At 60.4% G+C, this 24,011-nt stretch overlaps 1 protein-coding gene across 14 annotated transcripts in view; it reads right to left on the bottom strand.

Annotated features, from left to right (window-relative positions):
- The window catches only part of ACTN4 (actinin alpha 4), a 73,474-nt gene that overhangs the window by 6,634 nt on the left and 42,829 nt on the right, over nucleotides 1-24,011 (bottom strand). For 11 of the 14 annotated variants that reach the window (XM_068992021.1, XM_068992017.1, XM_068992027.1 and 8 more), the window contains exons 2-12: nucleotides 22,058-22,172; nucleotides 21,763-21,882; nucleotides 18,215-18,301; nucleotides 17,178-17,265; nucleotides 15,229-15,307; nucleotides 13,945-14,026; nucleotides 13,137-13,222; nucleotides 8,613-8,705; nucleotides 6,766-6,996; nucleotides 6,052-6,199; nucleotides 2,089-2,239 (exon numbers count right to left, since the gene is read on the bottom strand). In XM_068992021.1, the coding sequence (XP_068848122.1) occupies nucleotides 2,089-2,239; nucleotides 6,052-6,199; nucleotides 6,766-6,996; nucleotides 8,613-8,705; nucleotides 13,137-13,222; nucleotides 13,945-14,026; nucleotides 15,229-15,307; nucleotides 17,178-17,265; nucleotides 18,215-18,301; nucleotides 21,763-21,882; nucleotides 22,058-22,172 (1,280 nt within the window). Of the gene's footprint in view, nucleotides 1-2,088; nucleotides 2,240-6,051; nucleotides 6,200-6,765; nucleotides 6,997-8,612; nucleotides 8,706-12,069; nucleotides 12,156-13,136; nucleotides 13,223-13,944; nucleotides 14,027-15,228; nucleotides 15,308-17,177; nucleotides 17,266-18,214; nucleotides 18,302-21,762; nucleotides 21,892-21,982; nucleotides 22,173-24,011 lie in introns of all 14 variants that reach the window. The other 3 variants (XM_068992024.1, XM_068992022.1, XM_068992016.1) reach the window with 2 other exon arrangements.

Raw genomic sequence — 24,011 nt, 5'->3', positions numbered from 1 at the left:
GGGATCTGAGGTCCCCGGGCAGCAGCCAAGCCCAAACCCCCAGCAGTGGAAGCAGAGTCCTGAGCAGTGGACCCCCAGGGAAGCCCCTGGGTTGCTTTTTCCATTTACAGAAAGGCTAGCAGAGCACGCTGGTTAGAGGACAAGGCTCTGGAGCCAAGTTCCCTAGGTGTGAATTCCAGCTCCTGATTTTGAACCTGTGTGACCCTGGGCGAGTGAATTCCCTCTGGATCCCTTGGTTTTTTCATCTGTGAGATGGGGTGGGGCTGTGAGGACACCAAGTTACTTAGCACATGAGAAGTGCTGAGAACAGTCCTTGGCGCCCAGTGGGTGAAAGTAGGAAGTTATTAAAGGGTATGTTTTTATGGGTATTAGGAAAAAAAGTGTGTGACTAGCCTGCAATCTCATGCTAAGCAACTAACAATATACTCAAGGAAAAAAAAACAAGCTGATCAGGGAATGGGTATTACTGTTGCCTTGACTGAGGTTGGGAACACTGAGCTGATATCATAGCTCTTGCCCTCCCACCCCACTCCTGAGCATCAGCCCCAGGCCTGCCGCCTCCTGGGGTCACACTTGGGCACTCCCAGCAGCAGGCTCCTAGGGAGTCGGTGCACAGGTCTAGGGTGACCAGGCGGTCAGGCAGGATACAGGGGCCAGGGGAGCAGGCAAGGGCTGGAGGGGCAGCAAGGCAGCGCTCCACGCAGGGGCCAGGCCGGCCTGGGTTCCACTCGCATCTCACTCACTCCGGAGCTGTGTGACCCAGGGCAGGCCCTTGGCCTCTGTGTGCCCCAGTCCCAGCTCTGTAACAGACGATCAACGGGACTGATGAGCTGGCACACGGAGGGCCCTGAGTGCTCTGAGCTTTCATCATTATCATTAATCGATGCTCAGCCGGGCTGCCCTCCAGGCTCAGCCCAGGTGGCCCTTGGCCTCTGCCTCATCTGCGGGGGAACGGATGGCACCCCAAACAACCCTCCCCCCTTCCTCCAGGGTGACTGTCCAGAGAGCTGCCTGGGGGACTATCAGCTCCCTGGCTCAGGGTGATGGGTTTCACATGGCCATTCCCATTGCCTGAGCAGTGGGCTGGCCTAACGCTGATGGCAAGTCTGTTGCCAACCAGCATCCAGGGGCTCGCCTGTCCCACCCCCACAACCCCTGCAGATGGTGGGCGTCTGCATCCATGACCTCACTCTCCTTGGCCTGGACGTGCCAGGTACAGGGCGCTTGATCCTAGAGGAGCTGCAGGACCCCCAGCAGTGCCCAGTGAGGGCGTATGCACCCAGGACTGTGCCTGCTAGTACTTCTGCTCCTGGGCGAGCACACGGGGAGCCCCAGAGCAGCTGGGCAGTGTGGAAGGAGTGAGTCAGGGAGACGGCCCTGCCCGGCGTGGGGCTCCTTCAGGCCTCGCCACTGGGCCCCTGCCTTGGAGAAACAGGCAGAACTTCGGGGATGACTCTGACAGGGTGGGAGGTGTCTGTCGAAAGGCCGACTCCAGCCAAGGATCCTATTTTTGAGCAGACAGCTATTTTGGGAGTCCTGCCGCCCCTCCAGGGCCTGTGGATTTTCCATGAAGTAATGGCTGGGGCCTCCCGCTCCCTGGGCCTTGCCTGCTGCTGGCCGCTGCGCTAGGGGAATAAGGCTCCCTTTCACTGTGCTGGAGACTCAGTGTACTAATTGTGTGCACGAGTTTATCTGACTGGGGTGGGGCGGGGAGGGCAGAGAACTGGCTGCCTGGAAGCTCTTACAATAAGTGTATTCTGAGAGGCAGAGGGAAGGGCCAGGCTGAACAATGGGCTCTCTGTGCAGCCCGATTCCCTCGGGGAGCCATGGGTGGGGGGCTGTGGGCTAGGCTGCCCACCACCTCAGGGGACCAGAGACCTCCCTTCTGCTGGGGAACGTAGATCCCACTATGGGTCTCATCTGGGGTTAAGACAGGTGGACAAAAGGCATCACCCCGTAAGGCTCCTTCTTGGCATGGGAAAGGAGGGGGTGAGGGTGGAAAGGGCCAGGGGAACCCCTCCACCTGCCCCACCACCGCTCCGGGCCAGGTGCTGGCAGGAAAGCAGGGGACCGTGAGCCCACACATACTTGAGCTCCTGGGCGATGGCGGCAATCTGCTCCACGCGGTCCTGGTGGGCGGCCAGGTCGCTCTCGAAGGCTTCATGCTTGCGGATGAGGGCCTTGATGTCCGACAGGGTGGCCGTCTCATAGTCCCGGTGCTTCAGCATGGCCTCCTTCCCTGAGGTGGGACGGAGAGCAGGGGTGCTTGCCCAACAGTGTCGCGGGCGTCCAGAGGGGGTGTCCAACCAGAGGGAGGGGAGTGGGGTGCAGACCCCATGCCCTGCCTTGGCGAGGATGCTGCCACGAAAGCTGGAAACCCCGGGAACCTTTTCCCTTGCTCCTTTGCAGGTATTTCTAAGCCCAGCTATAACACCTCCTGGATGGGGCTGGGAGACACTGTGGGGTTGGGGGGCGTGAGTCAGATGTCCCAACTCAGGCTCTGTGTTCTAGACTTAGTGTCTTTTATTGGTGTACGCTAAGTCGCTCGGTCGTGTCCGATTCTTTATGCCCCTATGGACTGTAGAACACCAGGCTCCTCTGTTTGTGGGGTTCTCCAGGCAAGAATACTAGAGTGGGTGGCCATTTCCTCCTCTAGGGGATCTTTCTAACCCAAAGATCAAACCCACATCTCAACGTCTCCTGCGCTGGCAAGTGGGTTCTTGACCACTAGGCTACCTGGGAAGTCCTTTATTGGTAGATGGTAAGAATCTGGACTGTGCTACCAAGGCTGGAAACGTCAACATCCACCTGCGGAGGGCCTAACTGGACCTCAGCAGTGCAGGGGGGTGGGCTGGGGGTACAGAGGGGAGGGGAAGTCTGACTTGGGGCTCTTCCGGGATCCTGACCCCTATGCCTGCTCCCTGGCCCTTGGGCGCCAGGGCCCCTCAGGGAGGGAGTCCTACCACACATCTGCTCCGTGCTACCCTAAGGGCTTTCTGTGTGCAGTGAGGCAGGGCCCATGTCAGGCCCTTTGAAGGAAGGGAGGAACACTGTTATTAGGCCCGGAGCCTGGCTAATTATATACCCTAGGACAGAAGCTCAGGCGAGGAACCCTGCACACTCGGTACTGCAGAGAACTGAGGGGGAGATGCTGGGACCCCTAATCTATAAAGCAACCTTGGGCTACCCTCAGAGTGCGCTCAGAAACCAAACCCTCCTCAGCTGGCACCAGAAAATCCCAACTGCTGTCTGCCATGTGCAGCCAAGCAGGCAGTCTCTCCTGGCCTGCTTCTTCTTCTGTACAATGGGGCCAATGCCAGCCCTTGGCTAAAGCCCCAGTGAGGTGATCTCGAAAAGGGTGGGCCCACAGGCCCACCCCACCGCAGCCATCCCAGGGATAGAGCCCCGAACCAGCGGGCAGGGGACAGCTCGGCCTGGGAGCCTGACTCCACGGGGCCCTGCCGCCCCGGCCCCGGGGCAGTGGGCCCAACCACAAAGGCAAGCTTGCAATTCCCTTCTCCAGATCGCTTTCTTCCAAGGGTGGGAACCAGAAATAGCAGGTTACCACTTCTTTGCCTCAGCAGAGCTGCCGCAAGGGAACTGCCAGGGGGAAGAAGGGGGAGGAGGGGGCCACGGCCAGGGCTGCCTGGGACCCGGGCCAAGGGGCAGCCAGGCCAAGGGAGGGAGGGGGCGGGGGGCGCTTTCTCCCCAGACAATCTGAGACCCTGTGAGGAGCCTCCACGTGGAGGCTCACATACTCCTGCAGGCTGCAGGGGATGGTGAGGGGGTTATAGGGTGGCAGCAGCTCACTCTGCCCTCTGCCCCCGCTGCACACACAGTTAAGGAGCCTGCTCCACCCGATCCCAGGGGTACAGCGGGGTCGGGGGCCGGTCTGTCCTGTGGAGCGTAATTGGTGGCTCAGAGGACGGAGGCTTCAGGTCTCGGGAATGAGAATGGACAGGCCTGCCCAGTGGCTCCGACGCAAGGGGGAGGGCTGGATGCCAGAGTGCCTGAGGGGAGGCGGGGCCGAGGCATGTGGAGGCCGATGGAGCAGCTGGGCCCTGGCTGAAGCTTGGACCCACTTCTAAACGCCTTCAGGTGAAGGCCGGCCAGGTTCCCAGGGAAGCAGCTCTGAGGGCCCATCACCCCTTCTCCCCTCGGCCTCAGGAGACCCTCTTCCAGGCCTCTTGGAGCCCCAGGAGAGAGGCTGAAGGGCTGACGAGAGGCCCCCAGGAGGCAAATCCACAGGGATGATCCTCAGAGACCAAGGAAGGATGATGGAGAGAGATAATGATAGGAGATGGTTCATCCAAGCGGGGGACACGGGCGCTCTAAATCCTACTTGTGACAAGGAACCTCTGACAAGAGAAATGGCAAAACTGGTTGGTCTCTGAGCTCCCTGGGAAGGAACCTCTCCCTGCTTGGGAAACTGCTGAGCACAGCGAAGAGGCTCGAGAGATGTTTGTTGAATGAATGAATGAAGAGCCAACAGATGAACTACATGGCAACTCCCCGTCCCTCAGGGCTGAGGGGCAGAGCCCACGAGTGTGGCCTCTGCGAGGCAGAGGGAGGCACCTGCTTCCCAGCACAGGCTTCGTGGTCCTCGCCTGGCCTTCCGGCTCCCCCTGCTCTGCATCCCTCCCCTGGCACAGGAGGGCCAGGATCCTCAGGAGCTCCTGTGAGGAGGGCATTCGCTGGGCAGCGGCCAGGGACATGGGTGACATGGGCCCCAGTCAGCATAGCCTGCAGAGCCTCATGTCCACATGCCGGCAGAGGTGGGCAGGCTCCATGTGGGCGCCTCTGGGTGGGTGTTAGCAACTGGCCAGGGTTGGGGCTGCCTGCCAAAGGGCTTCCCAGGTGGTGCTACTATTCAAGAACCTGCTGGTCAATGCGGGAAATACAGAAGACCCAGGTTCGATGCCTGGGTCGGGAAGATCCCCTGGAGGAGGGTGTGACAATCCACTCCAGTATCCTTGCCTGGAGAATCCCACGGACAGAGGAGCCTGGTGGGCTGCAGCCCATGGGGTTGCAAAGAGTTGGAGCAACTGAGCATGCAAGCATGCTCACCTAATGGCTGGGTGGGTGGGGGCTGGAGGAAGAACCACCCTCCAAGGAGCCGTGAAACCGGCGGCAGGAGGGCAAGGCAGAGCGGGAAGGAGGCGGCCAGAGCGGGAGGGTGGGAGCCCCGTGGAAGGCCCTCTGCATTCCCAGGCGCTGGCTGTTTCCTGAAGGCTCTCAGGCCCTTGGGATCTGGGATCTCAGCCTGGTGTGGGTCCCAGCTGAGGGCCAGGACGTGATGGAATCCCACAGCCCGAGCCAAGAGGACAGGCAGCTGTGGAGCTGCCGAGAAACCGGAGTCACCGCAGCCCTTCTGGAAGAAGGGGTCCCACGGGGGGCAAGCTCCCCCAGGGGAGGCACTGGATGGGGCAGAGTTGAGAAAGAGCTCCCATGGGGGGCCCACACCGAAGGCTGGTCAGTGAGTGGCACCTGCAGGTCGGGCAGCAGGGCCAGGAGGCAGCTCCGTGCCCTGGTCTAACCGTGCTCGGGATCCCAGGCTGGCCAGGACAGGCTCTTCAGCGCCAGGTCCACGGTCTCAAAAGGGTGAGGGAGACGGAAGGCAGGCTGAAGAGACGTGAATCCAAGCTGCAGGAGCGGGGCGAGCCTGCCCCCGGCCCCACTGGCCTGAAGGGGTGCCATCCTCAGGGCAGACAGGCCGGCCTGGGGGTCACGTCCCTAAACAGCCAGCCCAGGGCTGCATTCTCAGATGACCGGCCGCCAGTGACCTACGAAGGCGCCCACCATGAGTGATCTCCAGGCCAGAGCAGACTAGGGAGACCTGGCCCCAAGCTGTTCCTTGCTGCCCAGGGCTGGATGCACCCAAAGCGTCATTTGCGACACGTGTGTTCTCAGGCAGCAAAACAGGGAGCCTAAGAAACAGACAAACCCCACACAGGCAGTAGGGGCTCTGTGTGTGTGAGTGTCTGTGTGTATGTGTGAGCAATGTGTGTGTCTGAGAGCCAGGAAAGGAGGGGCGAGCAGGGAGGGCTGTACCATCGGTCCAGGCCTCGTGGATGGAGGCCTTCTGCCGGAACTTCTCTGCCAGGTGGTCGAGCCGCTCCAGCCGGCGGATCTCGTTCAGCAGCCACTCCTCGTAGCCCTTCTCGGCCTGCTCCAGGTGCTGCCAGCCGTTGTTGATGTCCTGTGGGGGCAGGAGAGGGCGGGGCTACATGGGGGCTGGGGCACCCAGCGGGGCAGTGCCTCCCAGAAGGACGCTCACAGAAGGCAGAGAAGCAGGCCAGGGTCTCATGTCGCCCTGCTCTGCTGTGCCTGCACAGGGCCCCGCATGAGGCAGGTGCGGCCCACACCTTCCGATTAAACGAATGAGTGACAAGAAACGAATGAATGCCCCCACGGTGCTATGGGAGTCAGAAGCTGACTGTGCAGTGACCATCACCCTCTCCTGGGAAGGGATCTCAAGCACTTGGAGGTCTGGGAGTCCCAGCCAAATCAAGGTCCAGATTCAAATGATTCCAAACTATGGTGTGGTCCTGGGGTGAGAATAAAACTCCAGAGAGTGATGCGGGGAAATGAAACACAGTTAAGTGTCAAGTGTATGCCCCACAGCACCTTGCACCCGGATCTGTGCATTCTAGTTCAGAAAGACTGTGCAGGCCAGACACTATGCCTGGGGGTGGCCTGGAGCTGCCCCTCCACCCCTCACGGGGCCTCGGTGGCTCCGTAGGCCTCCTGGGCCCTGGCACTCACCGACACCATCTTGCCCTCGGAGGGCATGAAGGCGGGCCGGTTGCTGAGGCGCAGCTTGGTCTGCAGCGTGTTGAAGTTGATCTCCAGCTGGCACTTCTCCTGCACCTTGGGCGGCTTGTGGACCCGCCGGTAGTCGCGGAAGTCCTCCAGCTTCTGCTGCATTTCCTGGATGGTCTTCTGGGGCACGCGGTCCTCCAGCCAGGGGATGGTGCGCCGGATCCACTCCAGGAGCTGTGGGCCCACGGAAAGCTGGGGCGACCTTGGCAGGGGGCCCGCCGACAGCTGACAGGGCTGCCTCCAGAGCGTGGGCACACGGGACCTGGATCTTCAAGGACCCCATCTTGGGGGATCACCCCTGCTGCCCAGCCTGACTTCTCCATGACTCCCTATGGGCGTCCCATGGCCAGGGACTCTGGGGGTATCACTCCTGCCGGAACCACAGTGCTGCTCTCTGGCTACTTTCTGCTTCTGCCTTTGCTCTTGGTCTCCCTCCCTCCTCTAAGTAGGACGGCCTCAATGCAGACACCCCTGTGGGGGCACCTCCCCCATCAGGCCTGCACAAGAATCCACTGTCGCCATACGCAACACTGAGAACCTCGCTGCGCCCCGTTCACCAACTGTAAGTGCCCCAAGGCAGGGCTGGCCACACGCCTGGCTCACTCGGGTGGCCGGTGCCAGGCACAGGGCCTGGGCACAGAAAACTAGACAGCACAATTGAAAAAAGAAAGTGACCTGTACTTCTATGAGCCACTCGTGTCTTTGAGGGAGTGAGGACCAGGTACAAACGAGCAAACAAACTGGACATTCCAGAACAATCCCAGGAGAGTACGATTAGTTACCGTGCAGGTAGATATGCCTGGGGAAGGGGGTCCCAAATGCCAGCCTCAGGCAAGACAAGAAAACCGAGGCCCAAGGTCTCCACAGTGTTCACTTCTGGGTGCCTGGGGTCACCTGCCCTCTGTTGGGCAAGGCTGGGACTCTAGGACACAGCCCCTTACCCTTTCCTTGGTGTTGGCAGTGATGGTGGTACCAGATGGTAGCTTTCTCTTGTTTAAAGTATCCTTAACTTTGCAAAAGAAAAAGTTGGCTGCTATAGGTGGGCTGGAAATATTTCCCAAAATTTCCTGGTCTGTGAAATCTCAGAGTCTGGGGAACGCTGATCCAGAAGAGCAGTCAAATGGCTCCTCCTGGGCAGCACAGATGCCAAGAAGGTAACAGGAGTTCCCTCCTCACAGGGGACCTGTCGTGACAGCCATCCTGTCTGTCGCTGTATCGGATCTCGGGTGTCTCTCCATCCTAGCAAATCAGGCTTCTGTGTGCGGGACACAGGGACAGGAATTTTTGCATAGGGGTGGGAACTTTTTAAAAAGCTCCTTTAAATTTTTTTTTTTAAATAAAGGGACTTCCCTGGCGATCCACTGGTTAAGACCCTGTGCTTCCACTCTAGGGGGTGTGGGTTTGATCCCTGGGTCAGGGAATTAAGATTTTTTTTGCATGGCATGCCCAACAGATTTTTAAAAAATAAAATAAAAAGCTCCCCAGCTTATTCTAATCAGCGGGAAAAACTCTGTCCCTAGGTATCTCTGCAGGAAGCCAGGCTCGAGGTGCCAGGAGCCAGTGAGCACGGTGGCACGTCACTCTTGACCCTCAGTCCTGTGAGCCCATGAGCACTGGTGTGGCCAAACTCTGCTCTGTAACCCTCTGACCTTCTCCAGAAGGTCTCGCTGCCATCCTTGCTCTCTCCTCTGCAGGTGTCACATGGCCGTGGGCCAAGGGTAATAAGAGGGGACCAATCCTTCAGCTCTGGCGGGGCCACCGGGGGAGGGCAGGGGCGAGGGGTCACTCACGTCGCTGGCCAGCCTCTCGTAATCTTCCATCAGGTGCTCATTCTCCTGGTTGACGGCCAGCACCTTGCAGATCCGGTTGGCAGCGGTCTCAGCCTGGGTCGGGGGACAGGGTTGGGGGGGAAAGCGCACACAGTCAGGGCTGCCTGGGGGCTGCTGACCCTCCCTCCTGACAGGCAGGTGCCCTGAAAGCTGGCACGTCCGTGGCCCACACAGAAGGCCCCGAGGCGGGGAGGAGAGGAAGCAGAGACCAGTAAGAGGGTGCCCTGAATGGCTGAGTCCTGACAGGCCTTGCTGGGGTCCTTGAAGCTGACTGCTAAGGCCCCTGCTCAGGGAGCCGGGCTTGTGTGCTCTCTCAGCTTGGACCCTGGAAGTATTGAAGTGGAGTGGGGAGTCCCCTAATGTGGGGGAAATGGACTCAGAGGCCCACAGAGAGGAGGCCTGGGTGAGGCTGAGTAGGGTCCTCCACGCAGCTGAGCCCTGGAAGGACCCACCCCTTGGCTGAGAAGGAGGCTGCGCCAGGGAGCCGTGGGGCGTGGGCAGAGGAGGGGGTGCCAGTGTCCCCCAGAGCAGGCTGGTGGTCAGTGCATGGGCAGAGCACACCTGGCCCCTTTCCTATTCCCCCCCCTTGGAGGAGGCTGCCGCTGGCTGGGTGGGCAGAGGTCCCGATCCACAGGGTGGAGGGGAGCGGTGCCAACAATGACTAGTCTCTGCCCCGAACTACAGGGTGGGGTCCTGCTGGGGGTGGGGGGGCGGAACGCAAGGACAGGAGGAGGAGGGTGAGGGATGGCACACAGAGACCAGGTACCTTTCAGGAAGCACAGAAAGCCTCCAAGAAGAAGAGTTGAAAACGGCAACAGAACAGGAACAGAAATAGTGAGGAGGGTCTACAGAGCGGTGGGGAAGGAAAACAGAGAGGCTTGGGGATGGCTCCAGCCCCGCTGATGCCCGCCTCTCTCCTCCACACACAGGTGGGGAGGGGAGTGGAGGGCCAGCTGCGCTGGTGTGTACACACACGCACACACACATGCACACACACCTGCTGCAGGACACTCGCCAATGAGCCCCAGAGGGGAGGCTCGCGAAGGCCTTGGCCAGTGAACGCCCAGCCCCGAGCGAGCACAGGAAGCAAGAGCCCAGGAAAGTCCTGACCCCCAGCCTGAGAGACAACCAGACCGGCACCCCAAGTTCAGCTCCACCCTGCCGGGCAGGCCCCGCAAAGGTGCGGGCTGATGGGCAGGAGTGTTTTGTTTCGAGGCTGAATTCCTGGCAGCCGGCTCGAGGCTTGGCGTGTTTGAGGGACTCGGAGCTGATGAATGAATGAGCGAGCAAAGGACAAGGAGCAGACGCTTTCGTGAGTAGAAATAAACCATCAGGAGAGGACGGGCATACGTGGGGCGAGGACTAGCGCTGCCCTGCATTCATGAAATGAAACAAAACCCAGAGAGCACTCAGAGGCCTGATGGAGCCTCTGGAAAAGACGGTGGCAATAACACAATCATTACAGGGCTCTCCTGAGAAGTAAACACAGGCTGGGGGAAGATAGAGAGGCCTGTATTCTGCATGTCCCTGGTGACCAGCAGCTCCCCAGAGGCTGGCCTTTATTTCCTCCCTCACGAGAGGCCCAGCTCCCTCAAAAACTGCCAGATGTTGGGGCTTCCCTGGTGTCCAGTGGTTTGGACTCCCTGCTTCCACTGGAGGGGGCGCTGGTCTGGGAACCAAGATCCCAAACCCCGAGGCGTAAAAAACACCAAAAAACCTCCCAAATGCTCTGACCTGGGCTTTCTGGCAGGCATCCCCTCCCACAGATGCCTCCAGGCCTCTGGTCCCCCACCCTGGAGTCCTGCTCTAAGCACCAGAGGGCAGTTTGGGCAGAGAGAAGACACTCCCTTCAGGGCAGTGTGGTGGCAGCGAGGGTGGAGGCCCACAGCGAACGCGCTGTTAGTCGGGGTTTGTGGCCAGGAATCTTCCACCCAACCTCGTTTTCCCTCTAGGGTGAGAGGTCCCCTCCACTCTCCCTGCCTGTGCCAAAGGCACCCTCCCGCCTCCCCACTGCCGGGAGAACACGTCAAACACACACTCCAGCCACATGGTGGGGAGGCTGCTCCCACTGCCAGGCCATGTGCGGGGCGCCCACGGGGCCGGACGCTCTCCTGAGCCCTTCGCCCGCTCGTTTAATCCTCAGATGATCCCGAGGAGGGCGCTGGTCTGCTCCCCATTTCACACGCAGGAGAAGGGAGGTGAGGGTCTTCTCCGAGGTCACACTGCTGAGCGGCAACAGAGCAGGGACCCCTGGCAGACTGCCCTCAGGAAGGCCTTGCTGGACCTGGGGCTCTGAGGCAGGCGGCAGTCAGTCTGCATCCTGTGACTTGTGTCCCCCTCTTGTAAGTGGGGATAACGGGGCCTGCCCACTCCTGGCGTGGGCATGGGCCACCGACAGCCCGTGCACATGGAGCGTTTGGAGGAGGTCCTAGCATGCGGCTGTGGGCGGGCTACGTTGCTTCAGCTGTGTCCAACTCTGTGCGACCCCATGGACTGTAGCCCGCCAGGCTCCTCCGTCCACGGGATTCTCTAGGCAAGAATGCTGGAGTGGGTTGCCATGTCCTCCTCCAGGGGATCTTCTCAACCCAGGGATTGAACCCATGCCTCTTACGTCTCCTGCACTGACAGGCGGTTCTTTACCACTAGCATCACCTGGGAAGCACGCAGTTAGTGCTCAATAAATAGCTCATTTCTTGGTCTTCTCTCTGCCCAACTGCTAAGCGGGACACAGAATCAAGTTGCTGGGAATACACTGCAGGCCAAAACCAGGCACCCAGGAGGCAGGAGGAGGGGACAGAGGTGTCCAGGCCTCCAGGCAGCAGGGGCAGCTCCGGTGAGAGGTCGGCCGGGCTCGGGGAGAGCCACCCCGGGGAACAGACACCCTGACTCCCTGCTTGTGGTGCTGGGGCTGTGGGGGCAGGGGCCCGGTGACCTGGGCCCCTGGAATCAGAGACGGGCCTGTCCCGGGGCGTTTGCTGGGGGAAGGAGCTGCAGGGCAGGGCAGGAGAGCCAGCGTTCCCAGTGGGGACACGGCCAGTGCGGCAGGCGGGCGGCCGGGCATGGATCAGGGAAAGAGGGGGACAACTGAGAGCCGGCGCACAGGCCCCAGCTGTGCCCCGCTGTCTGAGGTGATACTGGGACTCGACTGCCTTGTCTAGAGAAACTGGGACCAGCCACCACTTCACAGGGTGGGCTATATCCATGGAGGGACTCGTGGGACTGTCTGTGGTGTCTCAGCCCTGGACCAGCGCTGGCTGGGCGGTGGCCATGGAGGCTCAGGGTCACAAGAACCTTCCAGGCTGGGTCAGTCCTCAGGCCGCAGCCCAGACACTGGGATGGCGGGATGGTGGTGGGGCGGGGGGTTGGCGAGGGTGAGTCTCTGGCCACAGCAGTGAAGGTGCTCCCGCCCCCAGCTCACCTTTTGAGCCCCTGAGAAAGCGTGGTAGAAGCAGGACACGTAAGTCATGATGGCTTTCTCATCTGGCCTCAGAGTGCCTACAATATCTGCGCAGAGAGAGAGAGAGAGAGAGAGAGAGGCAGGAGACAGTGAAAGATGCAGGAAGGGCAGCCGAGGCCGGGCCTGAGGCTCATGCGGGAAGGATAGCGCTGGCTCTGGACTGGAAGCCAGACCCCGGCTCCAGCCTGCGTGGGCACGTCTTGCCGAAGTTTTGCAGAGGGAAAGGGGGGGACATCCGAAAGGGACAGATTCCTTTCCTAACCAGGCCCGGGTTTGGGACACACTAGCCAGGAAGCCTTGGTTGGGGCTGGGGGGATCTGGCTTGCATTATTTGATCTTTCTGAAAACATACGCAGGACCCATGTCCTGTGTGACCACCTACCACCTGAGCACAAACCCCTAATCATCTCCTGGGGTCTCAGAATGAAACCCAAACTCCAGGACTCAATGTCTCCCCTGGAAGGTCTCTGTCACCTTCTCCAACCTCATCTTCCTCTCCTCCCCAGCCATTCCTTGGATAAGCCCCCCACGGATGCCTCCAGGGCCTCTGCACTTGCCCCCCCCACCATCTGGAACACTGTCCGCAGCTCCGCGCCCAGCAGCACCTGCTCATCACCCTCTCCCCGCCAGCGGCCCCAGGTGAGGAGCCCGGTGCCTCCCACCGGGCCGTCTGTGCTCTCTCCTACTCCTCTCATGTACGTTACTTTCTCTGTGGGCCTGCTCGTTGTCTGTCTTGCCCACTAGAATGTTAGCTCCATGAGGGCAGGGGCCCTGCCTGGCTCGGTCACTGGCTGTGTGTATTCTCAGTGCTGGCACGGAAGTAGGGGGGTGAGCTCTGAGGCGCTCGAGAGATACTATGAGCAGAGAGAGGTAAACGGGTGGTGATGCCAAGGAGCCGGGGGGGTGGCTTCCAGTCGGAGAGAGGCCACTGCCGTCTGCAAGAGAAATGAGGTGAGTGCGGGAGGAGAGAGGCAGCAGCGGCATTGGGCGGTGGCGGCGAGGTGGGCCTGCCTGGCCCTGCCCGGTACCTTCTGCGCTCCCGAAAAGGCATGGTAGAAGCTGGACACATAGGTCATTATGGCCTTCTCGTCGGGCCGGGCTGTGTTCACGATGTCTGTAAGTGAACGACAAGGGTTAAACTGCCCCAGCGGGGGTGGGGACGGGCACTCACGGAGATGCACGGGCTCCCCAGGCCACAGCAGGAGTCCTGGGAGAAGGGCCCTCGGAGCCGATTCCACGACCCTGGGCGACTCCAGTGGGCTTGGCCAGCCCCTCGGCCCCTCCATCCCCCATGGCCACCGGAAAGGCCAAGGCTGTGGGAAATGGGATTAAGACGAGGCCACTTCCTCTTTCTGAGAACGGCCTCAAGGGGCTGCTAGACGGTCAGCCCCAGGGGCCGCCAGAGGCCAGAGGCGGGGGTCCTGGCCGGGGCGGTGCATGGCTGGGAAATGGAGCAAAGCCGGAAAAGGAAAACAACACTCCACTCTGTGGGCGCCAGATCCCCAGCCTGTGGCAGGCAGGAAGGTGGAGGCCTTGGTTATTCACAGGAGCCGACCCTCCCAGTGACTGAGGGGCGGGACCAGTCAGGAAGGGTTATGGCGGGGGGGCCTGGGGCCCAGGCCCCAGGGGCGGCCCTAAGAGCTGGTCCCTTCAAAGACCCCTTCCCCATCAACTCCAACCCAGGCTGCTCCAGCCTGGGCGCCCTGAGTGACGACACCATTATTCCCGGTTCAGGCAGATTCGCTCAGGTGTTCCGGCTGGCTCCGCCAGCTCCGAGGTCACCCCAAGACATGTCCATAGAACAGCGTGCTGACAGAGCAAGAGGGATGTACTTACCCTCTGCATCTAGCATCTTGGGAATGTCGAGGTATTTCTCAGCCACTTCGAAGGCATTGTTCAGGTTGGTGACGGGATCGTCCTGGGGGAGGGAGGCGAGGGAAGGAGGAGAAACATGGTCAGGGGCAGGACCCACAAGCAGAGGGAACAAGGGCTGGCCCCGAAGGGAGGGATCCTGGGAGGGCTGGAGCTGGAAATGCTCCTTCAGGCAGTTCTCAGCCACCCGTGCTGCTGCAGAGGGCTGGGGACAGGGCGGGGCAGACACACCTGGATAAAGGAGCGCTGCTGTAAATCTTTGGGGGCTAACTGCACCTTTCCTCCAGAAAAAAACACAGGCGTGCTCTTTCCTTAGAGTTTCCAGCCACCCCTGGGTCCCAGATTAAGACCCTCTGCCCTGAAACACTGATCCAGACCTGAGAGCTCACTGGAGTGTGGGCATGGGGATGGGGAGCAGAGAGCCTCCACGTTCTAAGCTCAGCCCAGCTCACAGGATGGCAGCCCATTTCACCATGACCCTCCCTCACGGGCCTCTCCCACTCTCCAGCTACAGCCCAATTCGATTACTTGATTAGCGGCTGTGGCCTGAGCGGGCTGAGTGCAGGCCTGGGCACCCCCGTCCCCCAATCTGGGCCCCCATCTGGGATGATGCTCTTTCTCTCCGGCCCTAGGCTGCCTCCCCCACAGGCCCTGCTCAGGAGCACCTTCCTTCTTCTGTAGCATGGGCTCCCCCGTGATGGTTCAGAATTCCTTACCCCTCCCCACTGGGCAGAGCATGACCGCTTCCAGAATCTGGAGGGTTATGGAAGGGGAGCTAGGGACCTCCCTGGTGGTCCAGTGTTAAGAATCCACCTTCCAATGCAGGGGACTTGGGTTCGATCCCTGCTCGGGGAACTAAGATTCCACATGCCAAGGGACAACTAATCCCGTGTGCCAAAGCAACTGAGCCCCCACGCCACCACTAGAGAGGAGCCTGCCCACCACAACCAGGACCCGATAAAGTCACAAGCAATAAGTAAAAAGGAAGGGGAGCCGGAAGGATCTCCCATAACCCCTGGCAGCTGCAATGCTCAAGGAGGGAGACGGGGACAGGTCCCAAGGGGAGCAAAGGAGGCGAGATTAGCCGCCGAGCCTGGGGTTTCCTGATGGCTGGCACAGGGGTCCCCTGCTTCAGGGCACAGAGTTCAGCTCTGGACACCAGCGACAGAAGGGCTGGGGGCAGTGGCCCAGAGTCAGGGTCAGAGTTGGGGTGTCTGTGGGCCACTGAGGGGAGCGAGAGAGGCGTACCTTTCTCAGCTTGTCGTACTCGATCAGTTCTGGTCTGTGCCGGTGGATCAGGGCGTTGAAGGCAAGGCCGTCTTTCCAGCTGGGGATGGGAAGGCCAAGGTTGTGAGAAGGGCCCCCATGGTCATGAGGGGCTATGGGCTGTGAGCACACAGGAATGACTACCTCCCACCCAGTGCGGTGGTCTAGAGCGTGTGCCCGACTGGCTGTGAGCCTGGCTGCTGGAGCCAGACCATCTGGGGGAAAATCCCACCCCTTCCGCTGCCAGTGCAACCTCAGGCAAGTCCCCTAATCTCCTGCTACCTCAGTTTCTACATCTGCAAAACAAGGATAATACAGTGCCGACACTTCATCGAGCTGTTGTGAGGGATGAGTAACTGTGTGAGGCTTAGGCCAATGCCTGGCACGTGACAAGCGCTTTACGACTGCTCGCTACCGGGATAGCTGTGCCCCGCTGAGCACAGCCGTGCGTGGCCCCACTGAACCGGACAGGCCTGCATTGTGGGCCCTCTGCACCTTGGCTGAACTGACCGGTGTGCTGGCTAAATGCCAGGATGTGGCTTGGCGTGAGGGGCTCTGTTCAGAGGGAAGTGACAGCTGGTTACAGGCCAGACTGGTCACATTTCCCTCCCCGAGAACCTCTAAGGCAGGGGTCCCCAACTTCTGGGTTTGTACACAGGTACCTCATGTCAGGTCAGCAGCAGCATCAGATTAGAAATAAAGTTCACAGTAAATAGAATGGGCTTGAATCATCCTAAAACTATGCCCCCCTCCCACCCTGAGAGAGAGGAATGATCCGTGGAAAAGCTGTCTCCTGGTGCCAAAGAGGTTGGGGGCCGCTGCTCTAAGGGCTGGCTCTTCCGGAGGTCAAGCTTAATGGCGTCTCAGACAGACCCCTCTCTGACCACGGCACTCTTGCTGGCTACCTTATGACACCTTATCCTGTCTTTCTTCGGCCCTTCTCACTGCTTGGAATTAGGCTGGTTCCTTCACACCTTTGTGAACTACACCTTTGTCAACAACTAGTCCCCTGGCTGAGGTGTGACCTTCCAAGGGCAGGGACTTGATTTTGGCGCTATTGTATTCCCACTCTTGGCACAGAGTAGGCACTCCATAGGTACTGAGTGACTGAATACATAAATGAATGAGAAGTGCACGGAGGACCAGCCAGCTGGGAAGGAAGGAGACTCGGAGATCAAGGGAGGGACTGCAAGCTATGAATGGCTGAGCACAATGGTCCCCAATGCCCAGTGTAGGGCCCTGGGGAGCCCGAGGACACAGCAGGACCTCTGTGGATGCTGGAAAACCCCGTTCTTCATCCCTGTGTTTGCCCTCTCCCTGGACCATCCACCTCAGGAAGACAGCAGAGGCTCAGAGGGGTGAAGTCACGGTCATGTCGGATCTGATCTCAAGGCCACCCCCAAAGCCTGCACGCCTAATCCCCAGGCCGTGCCATACTCCCAGATCTCCCACTGACCGTGCCTGCCTTGTGGACACACTCACTTTCTGCCCTGACCCGAGGGAGAGCAGGCTTATTCTGGCCGAGTCCTGTTCCTCTAATAGACACAGGGCACATTTCCCCAGACACTAAACTCACTAGGACGGCAGGTCCCTCTTGAGAGGTCAAAACAAAGGAGAGCTTTGTTGCTGCTTCTGAGTTACCTGACTTGGGGAAGAAGTCTCTACAGGGCCTCCCACAGGTGCCGGGCCATAAGGCCTTCAGCCCGGGACGGTGAGCTGACTGCTACCTCCCCCAAGGGATGCAGGGACCTTCCCAGGGGTTCATGGAAGCCAGTGTGTGGGGGGCACTCTTGAGAGCTGGCACCTCACGGACCCTGACAAAACCACAGGAAGAGGGCCAGGGTAGGGGTGGGGATGGGGCCGGCCAGCATCTCAAGTCCTGGGAAGCAGCGTGGGGATGATGTGGGCAAGGCCCTCCGCCAGCCGCTCACCTGATGTGGAAGTTCTGCACGTTGACGTTCTTGTACGGAGCTGTCTTTCTCTGGCACCAGAGGAGGAGCCCCTCCTTGGCAGAGGTCTCTGCAGAAGACATGAGGATGTGAGCCCAGGCTCACAGCTAAAGGCACAGCGCCCAGTGCGGGTGGGTCACCCTTGGGGCTCAGGCATAAGGGGCAGAGAGAAGCTGGGGGAAGAGGCCCTTGGACGGGGCAGCCGCAGTGGGGGTGCCCCTTCCAGATCCTAGCTGCACCCCAGGCCCCGGAAGCAGTCACTCACCTGGGGTCACCCTGGGAGTGACAGTGACAGGGCAGTGTCAGGGCCTGAACCTGAGCCATTTCTGGCCCCAAAGCCTATGCCTGGCAGGACACACTGCCAACAAGCACCTGATGCAGGCCCCGGCTTCTGAACAAGGCCCCCAAAACAGGCTGCCCGCTCAGGGGCCGGCCGCAGCCTTGAGGAAGTGGGGTGGGAGGGCCCCAGGAGGTCCCTCCGTTCCCCATGGGCAGCGCCCCGTGGACTGTCCTCAGCAGACTAGGCGTGCTATGAGGGCAGGTCCCACGTGTGTCCTGGTCACTGTGTTGGCCTGTCACCAGGAGCCCCTCCACACGCTGGCCCCGTGGTTTTTCTCACCCTGTGTTGGCCTGGACCCTGGAGGCCAAGTCCGAGGGTGGGAGGTAGAGTGGAAACGTGGGTGCTGACACCCTGGAGAACGAGGCCAGGCTTGACTCTATCGCGAGTCTGCTCCCCGACTGTCAGATGGCACGGTCACGCCCACCGGACGAGGGTGGTGTGAGGGTCCACTGAGAGGGCGTGGCCGCACGGGCACCCCCTCACCTGCACCTGGGCCAGCATCTCCACCCAGCACTCCTGGGCAGGGCCAGGCCCTGGGAGTCACGTCCAGACTCAGTAAAGAGCCTCAAGGCATGAAGACAAAACACTGGAAAGTCTAACCAAGTCCCCCAAACTTGGGTGGCACTGGGGTTGAGAGAAAAGGCTGCTCTCTGCCAGTCGGCAGGCTCTCGGCTCTCACCTTCCACAGAGATGTCCTGGATGGCGAACCTGAGGATGATGGTCCAGATCATTCCCAGGGTCATCTTTGCGTTGCCGTCCACAATCTCTGCACACAGGGAAAGGGGCAGAGGGAGAGAGGGTTGTTAGAGCCAGAGGGTGACGCCCCAGGACCTGTCTAGAGTTCAACTCCGTCATCTGACAGAGCTGCCCAGGCCTGTCCTGCACCACCTGAGCTGGGAGAAGGTGTCCCTCAACAGGAAGCGTGGTCACCAAAGCCTTCTGCCGCTAGGCACCTTCAGGCTTCCTTCCGCACACGTGTTCTTAGCCACACAGGCCTCCTCCTCTCCGGGTAGCTCATTCTCGTGACCCAGTGCAAAGGACTTCTGCCAGGCATTGTTGGGCCTGCGTTTCTGGCCCCGTCACCCCTGTATGGGCATGTCTCCCCACTAGCAGGTGCAGGCCACGCTAGTGTTTGTTGAGAATCTGTCCCCTTCCTTCCAACAACCAGTGCTGCCACCTCAGTCCAAGCCACTGTCGTGTCCCCCAGATCTCGATGCACTGCCTCCTCCATCCCCGTGATCCACTCTCACGCAGCAGGGTGGTCACTTTAACAGGTGCATCGGATTTGCGTCTAGTGCCTGCTTCAGGCTCCACCGTGCCTGAAACAAACCGTGTGCTGGAGGCGGGCTCACAAGCCCTGCTCTGCGTGACCCAGCCGCTCCCTCCCCAGCACTCTCTAAGCTCCACCCTCTTGGCGAGTCAGCGTTTGCTTGCTTTAAGGATCTCACCCACAAAGTGCACCCTTTGCCTCCTTCCTCAGAAGGCTGGTGGTCCTTCCCAGCCTGTTCTATATCTCTGCTTCTACGTCACCTCCCGGCTTCCCTGACTTCCCCGGCACCCTGCTCTTGCCCTTACACGCACACACTGGCTGGTTTGTCTGCCTTCCCCCCTGGTATGGTGGTAAAGGATCTGCCTGACAAGCAGAAGGCATGGGTTCGATCCCTGGGTCGGGAAGATCCCCTGGAGAAGGAAATGACAACCCACTCCAGGATTCTTGCCTGGGAAATTCCATGGATAGAGGAGCCTGGCGGGCTACAGCCCTTGGGGTCACAAAAGAGTCGGACATGACTGAGTGACTCAGTGGCAGCAGCAGCTGCCTATTCCTTGTCTGCGTTGTCATCAGTCCTGCACCCCCAGCACCTGGCCCAGCGAGAAAGAGAGAGAGAGAGAGAGAGAGAGAGAGAGAGAAAGAGAGAGAGAGAGAGAGACAAAGAGAGAGAGAGAGACAGAGAGACAGAGAGAGAGACGTGGAGCCGTGGGCGGCGGGGAGCAGGGGGCACAAGGGCCAGCTGCCGAGCTCACACTTCCTCTGCTGACCAAAAACCACTCTCCCAGACTCCTGGGGGTGAGAGAGAAGGGTCTGGACCACACGTTCCTCAGCTTCAGCAACTTGCAGAAAAACCACTTCTGTGACACCCAGGCACCCTGGGGTCTGGGGCCAGGTGGAGAAGTGCGGACGAGCAGCCGCAGACCAGAGCCCATCGGCCTGACACGCCTGTGGCGGTCCTCTCAGGCCTGCAGCCCACCGCGCCTCTCACAGCCCAGGTGCAGGAGGGAGGCTGGGAGAATGGAGGGATGCCTCAAGAGACCGTGCTCACTGGCCTCGAGGACAGAAAACTCTGGGTGAGCTTGATTTGAGGAGGAGGGACGACGGTCCCCCAGAGGACACACTCACCAGGAGGGAGTGGGGTGGGGGGCTCTTCAGTCACTGGAGAGGCACCCCCCAGTGAAGCTGTGGGCTGCTGGCTGAGGGGAGCTCTCCGTTTGAGGGTTTGGGGAGAGGAAATACATGCAGCTGGCTGCCTGGAGGCAGGGGAAGGACACGGTGTCTGTCTGCACCTTTCCCAGGGCCGAGAACCCCAGCTCTGGAAACTAGGCCGAGCCTTCTCGTGGGGTGAGAGCAGGGATTTGTCCAGGAAATCCACGCTGTGTTCCTCCTGGGTGCCGGCCACAGTGCCCGTTCCCAGCTGGTGCCCGAGCAGGCTGGTCACGGAGGGCTTAGAGAGTCCCTGTGACCAGGGGGACAGTGGCCGCTCTCACGACACACCCACCAGCTGCTCCCTGGACCTGCAGCTGTGCCTCCGCCTCCTGACCCCACTCACAAGCCCCACGAGGAAGTCATGTTCCCGCAGCTGCCGAGACGGTGCAGAGGGACAGGGAGTCGGGAGTGGGTGGGGGTCTAGATCAAGGCTCTCAGGTACCCATATCTCAGAATGGCTCTGGCCAGCTGCCCACAAGAGGCCCGAAGGCCATGGGTGTTGGGAGCAAAGCGGTCTGGGCATGAATGGGGAACGTTTTTAGACTGAGTTTCTCTCCAAATGAAAACATGACTGCCATGGGTCTTCTCTCGCCCTGTCTGTGTTTACAGGCTAGCATTTGAGCAAAATAAAAAAAAAAAATCCAGCTGTGAGAAGCAGGAGGCTGGAGGGAAGCCAGGAGGAAAGATCCATGCAAGGACAGAAAATCTCAGGGCCTGATTGAATTCGGGTTTTTTTGTTTTAAACAAACACCAACCACCTCGACCGTGGCATGCGAGGCTTGGCACCCCTCCTTGGAGAGGACCCGGGCCAGGGCAGAGCCTTGGAACACGGGACATGCATTCCTGGCCTGGAGTCTCAGCCAGACTCTCAGAGCCCTGTCATTAACAGCAATTAGTTTTCTTCGTTTTTCTAAAAGCTGGGACAACAGGGATGTCGGGGTGTACGAAACCCTGCTCTGACTAACGAGCAAGACTGTGAGCCCAGGCTGATGGGGACCTTCTGGGCTCCATCAGGCCTCGCCTGGTCTTGAAAGGCGCCTGGGAAGCTCAAGACAAGAGCTCCAGCTGCTGGAGCGAGGGCACGCCGCTGCTCCCGCCAGGACCCAGAGACAAGGTCATGGTGCCAGCTGGGCACCCACATGGGGCCCAGAGGGATCCTGGGAGCCCCGTCAAGAGGCCACAGTCTCCCAGGCCACACAGCCAGCAAGGTTTGCTCCCTGACCTCTGGACCTATACTCCCTGCCCCAGAGCCCGGACAGTGGGCCGCGAGCGTCCTCCTCTCCTCTGAGCCCCTCTTGCCCGTGGACACCAGGGGGGCCTAAGGGCAAAGGTGCTCCTGACTCAGGGACGGCGGGTCACGTGTCAGGCCAGCACCGGGAGGGTAAGTGAGGTGTCCACAGTCCGAGCAAAGCCATTCTTCCCCTGTGCCCCTCATGACCGGGGGAACCAGATTCCCTGGTCTTGGACTGGATTGTTCTCTGGGGGAAGGAAAGCAGGGGTGGGTTGTGAACCCAATGCCACATCGAAGGCAGACACTGTGGTCACCACTTGGTGTATCTGGCACCCCCATCTTGACCACCAACACAACTTCTTTTTCTTTCTTTCCTGGCTGCGTGGCTTGTAGGATCTTAGTTCCCTGACCAGGGACTGAACCTGGGTCCTCAGCAGTGAGAAAATGGACTTCTAACCGCTGGGCCTCCGAGGAATTCCTCCAACGCCACTCTGCTCTGGGCCCCGTCCAGACTCACCTTCCGCCCCGATGGAGACCAGCTTGACGCCTTTGCTGGCAATGAAGTCCAGGGCCTTGTTCACGTTGTTGATTTTGTGCACTCTCATCTTGCCCCGCTCCGGCTTAGGTAACCGCTCCCCTGAGGGCCGAACACCATGAAAGGGAGAGGGGGGAGATTTAGGGTCCCCACTGCTCCCCAGAACAGGCCGATGCCGGTGCAGTGCTGCTGCGGCTGGTAGAGGCCTTGCTCTTGCCTGGCAGCCATGCGCAGGGCAGGCGGAGTCCTAGGGGCACTGTGGGGGGGTGGGGCTCACCTGAAATGACCTCTAGGAGGAGCATGAGCTTGAGCCCGTCTCGGAAGTCCTCATCGATGTTCTCGATCTGCGTGCCCGCCTTCCGCAGGTGGGAGTTGCACCAGGCTGTGAAGGTCTGGGGAGGCAGAACAGAGGGTGGCCGGGAGGGTCAGTGTGGCTGTCGGGGCTCTTCAGCAAGAGGGCTGGGCCGCGGCCCTGACTCTGCATCAACACGGCCATCATGGGGCCCTCGCCCGGGGTCAGGCCCAGGGCCCAACCTCTATCTACACTGGCGCCTATCTCCACAGAGACCCAGGCAGGCTGACGGGAGGAAACTGAGGCTCAGGCTGGTTCCCAGACCACCGGTTGGTCAGCGGGATAATGGGTGGCAGAGCGTGGACTGGAACTCACGTTGGCAGCCCAAGTCCTGAACCAGAGCAGAGAATTATGGAGGATGGGGCCCGGGCGTGGCGATCAAGGTGACTGGCGTTCAGCCCCCTGCTGGCTGGGGCCTGTCGTCATCAACTCCAGCGCCAGGGAAGTGCGTCACATCAGTTAAGGTGGACGTGTCCAGACACCTTCCGGGGAGACCGGCCCACGCAGCCCCGGCAGCAGGGTCTGGGAAAAAGCCCACGCCTGTTTCCCACGGGAGTCCCCTGCCCTGTCCCCGGCAGCCTGCAGGCCCAGCGTGGACCTGGGCCAACAGCCAGGAATGCACGAGAGAGCCCGCGCTGCACCCGGGTGCAGGCATAGGCCGTGTGGGGGGCGAGGGGCTTCCAGGAAGACACTGGCCAAACACCATGTGTTTTGACAACTGTCACCAGAACAGCTCATTGGGAGACTCAATGCGAGGCCCCTCGCAGACAAAGAAGCCGTCTAATTAACACACTACTAGGTGGGTGCAAGCAAGGGTTCCCTCCAAACCTTCCAAACCAGAAGAAAGGGGGAGGGTTGCGGGCGGCTAGGGTACCCCACCCACCTCCCACCAACAGGAAGGAGAGCTCCACTGCCACCGCCCCGGAGAGACAGAAACCTGCCCACGGCTGTCCCCTCTGCCCCTCGGTCCACACCCACCCCTCCCCCAGCATCAGCCCCCCTGGACAGCCACCCAGGCTGGCCAGCCTGCCCCACCCCGATGCTGACTCAGATGCCCGCCCCTCCTCTGTGCAGGTCTGTCAGAGGACCACTGTTTCCCCCCCTTTTTTTTTTTAGTATTTTTATTTATTTGGCTCTGCCAGGTCTTAGTTGTGGCATGCGGGATCTAGCTCCCTGACCAGGGATCAAACCCAGGCCCCCTGCACTGGCAGCGTGGAGCCTTAGCCACGGGACCCCACCAGGGAAGTCCCTCTGCTTCACTCCTAACAGTTGCGTGCTGTTTTCTGCCTCCTGGCAGCCGTGAGCTACTCTGGAGCAGGTTCTCGGCGAGGTGCGCATGCATCTGCCTCCCCACCTCACTTCCCTTGCTCCTTCCCCCGAGCAGCTCTGAGTTTGGACAAACCGGGGCCAGGCTGCTGGTTACACCACCCCTGCGGAAAGGTTACCCAACCCTCCCAACGCCCGCTTCCTCATCTGCAATGTGGCAGCGAAGACACCACCCGAGTCACGCACGGTCAGTGCAAGGGTTCATGGTGGTGACCCTGTGGAGCTGGAGTACACAGCAGGCGCTCAGCTCTCCGCACACCACGCTTCCCGGGGTCCCCTCCTCCCCGGACACCCTGCCTGCCCTCGCCCCCACACACAGCCCTTGGCATCTCGGACAGCATTCTCCAGTCATGTGGGGCTCTTGCTGGATGTTGCGTGCATATGAGTGTGTGTGCTCCCGGGCGGCAGAAATTTAGTCTCTCGTCGCACATGCCTTTAGGATGCCCAAAGCACAGCGGCCTCAGGCCTGGGCAGTGGGCAGCAGCAGGCCAGGCTGGGACAGGAAGTGGCAGGGGATGCCGGGCCTCTGCTGTCCCCTGCGCCTGAAAGATGC

Source organism: Capricornis sumatraensis, chromosome 20, assembly GCF_032405125.1.
Source record: "Capricornis sumatraensis isolate serow.1 chromosome 20, serow.2, whole genome shotgun sequence".
NCBI classification, from domain to species: domain Eukaryota; kingdom Metazoa; phylum Chordata; class Mammalia; order Artiodactyla; family Bovidae; genus Capricornis; species Capricornis sumatraensis.
Note: the sequence above shows the minus strand (reverse complement) of the source record. Positions and strands in the feature narration are given on the sequence as shown.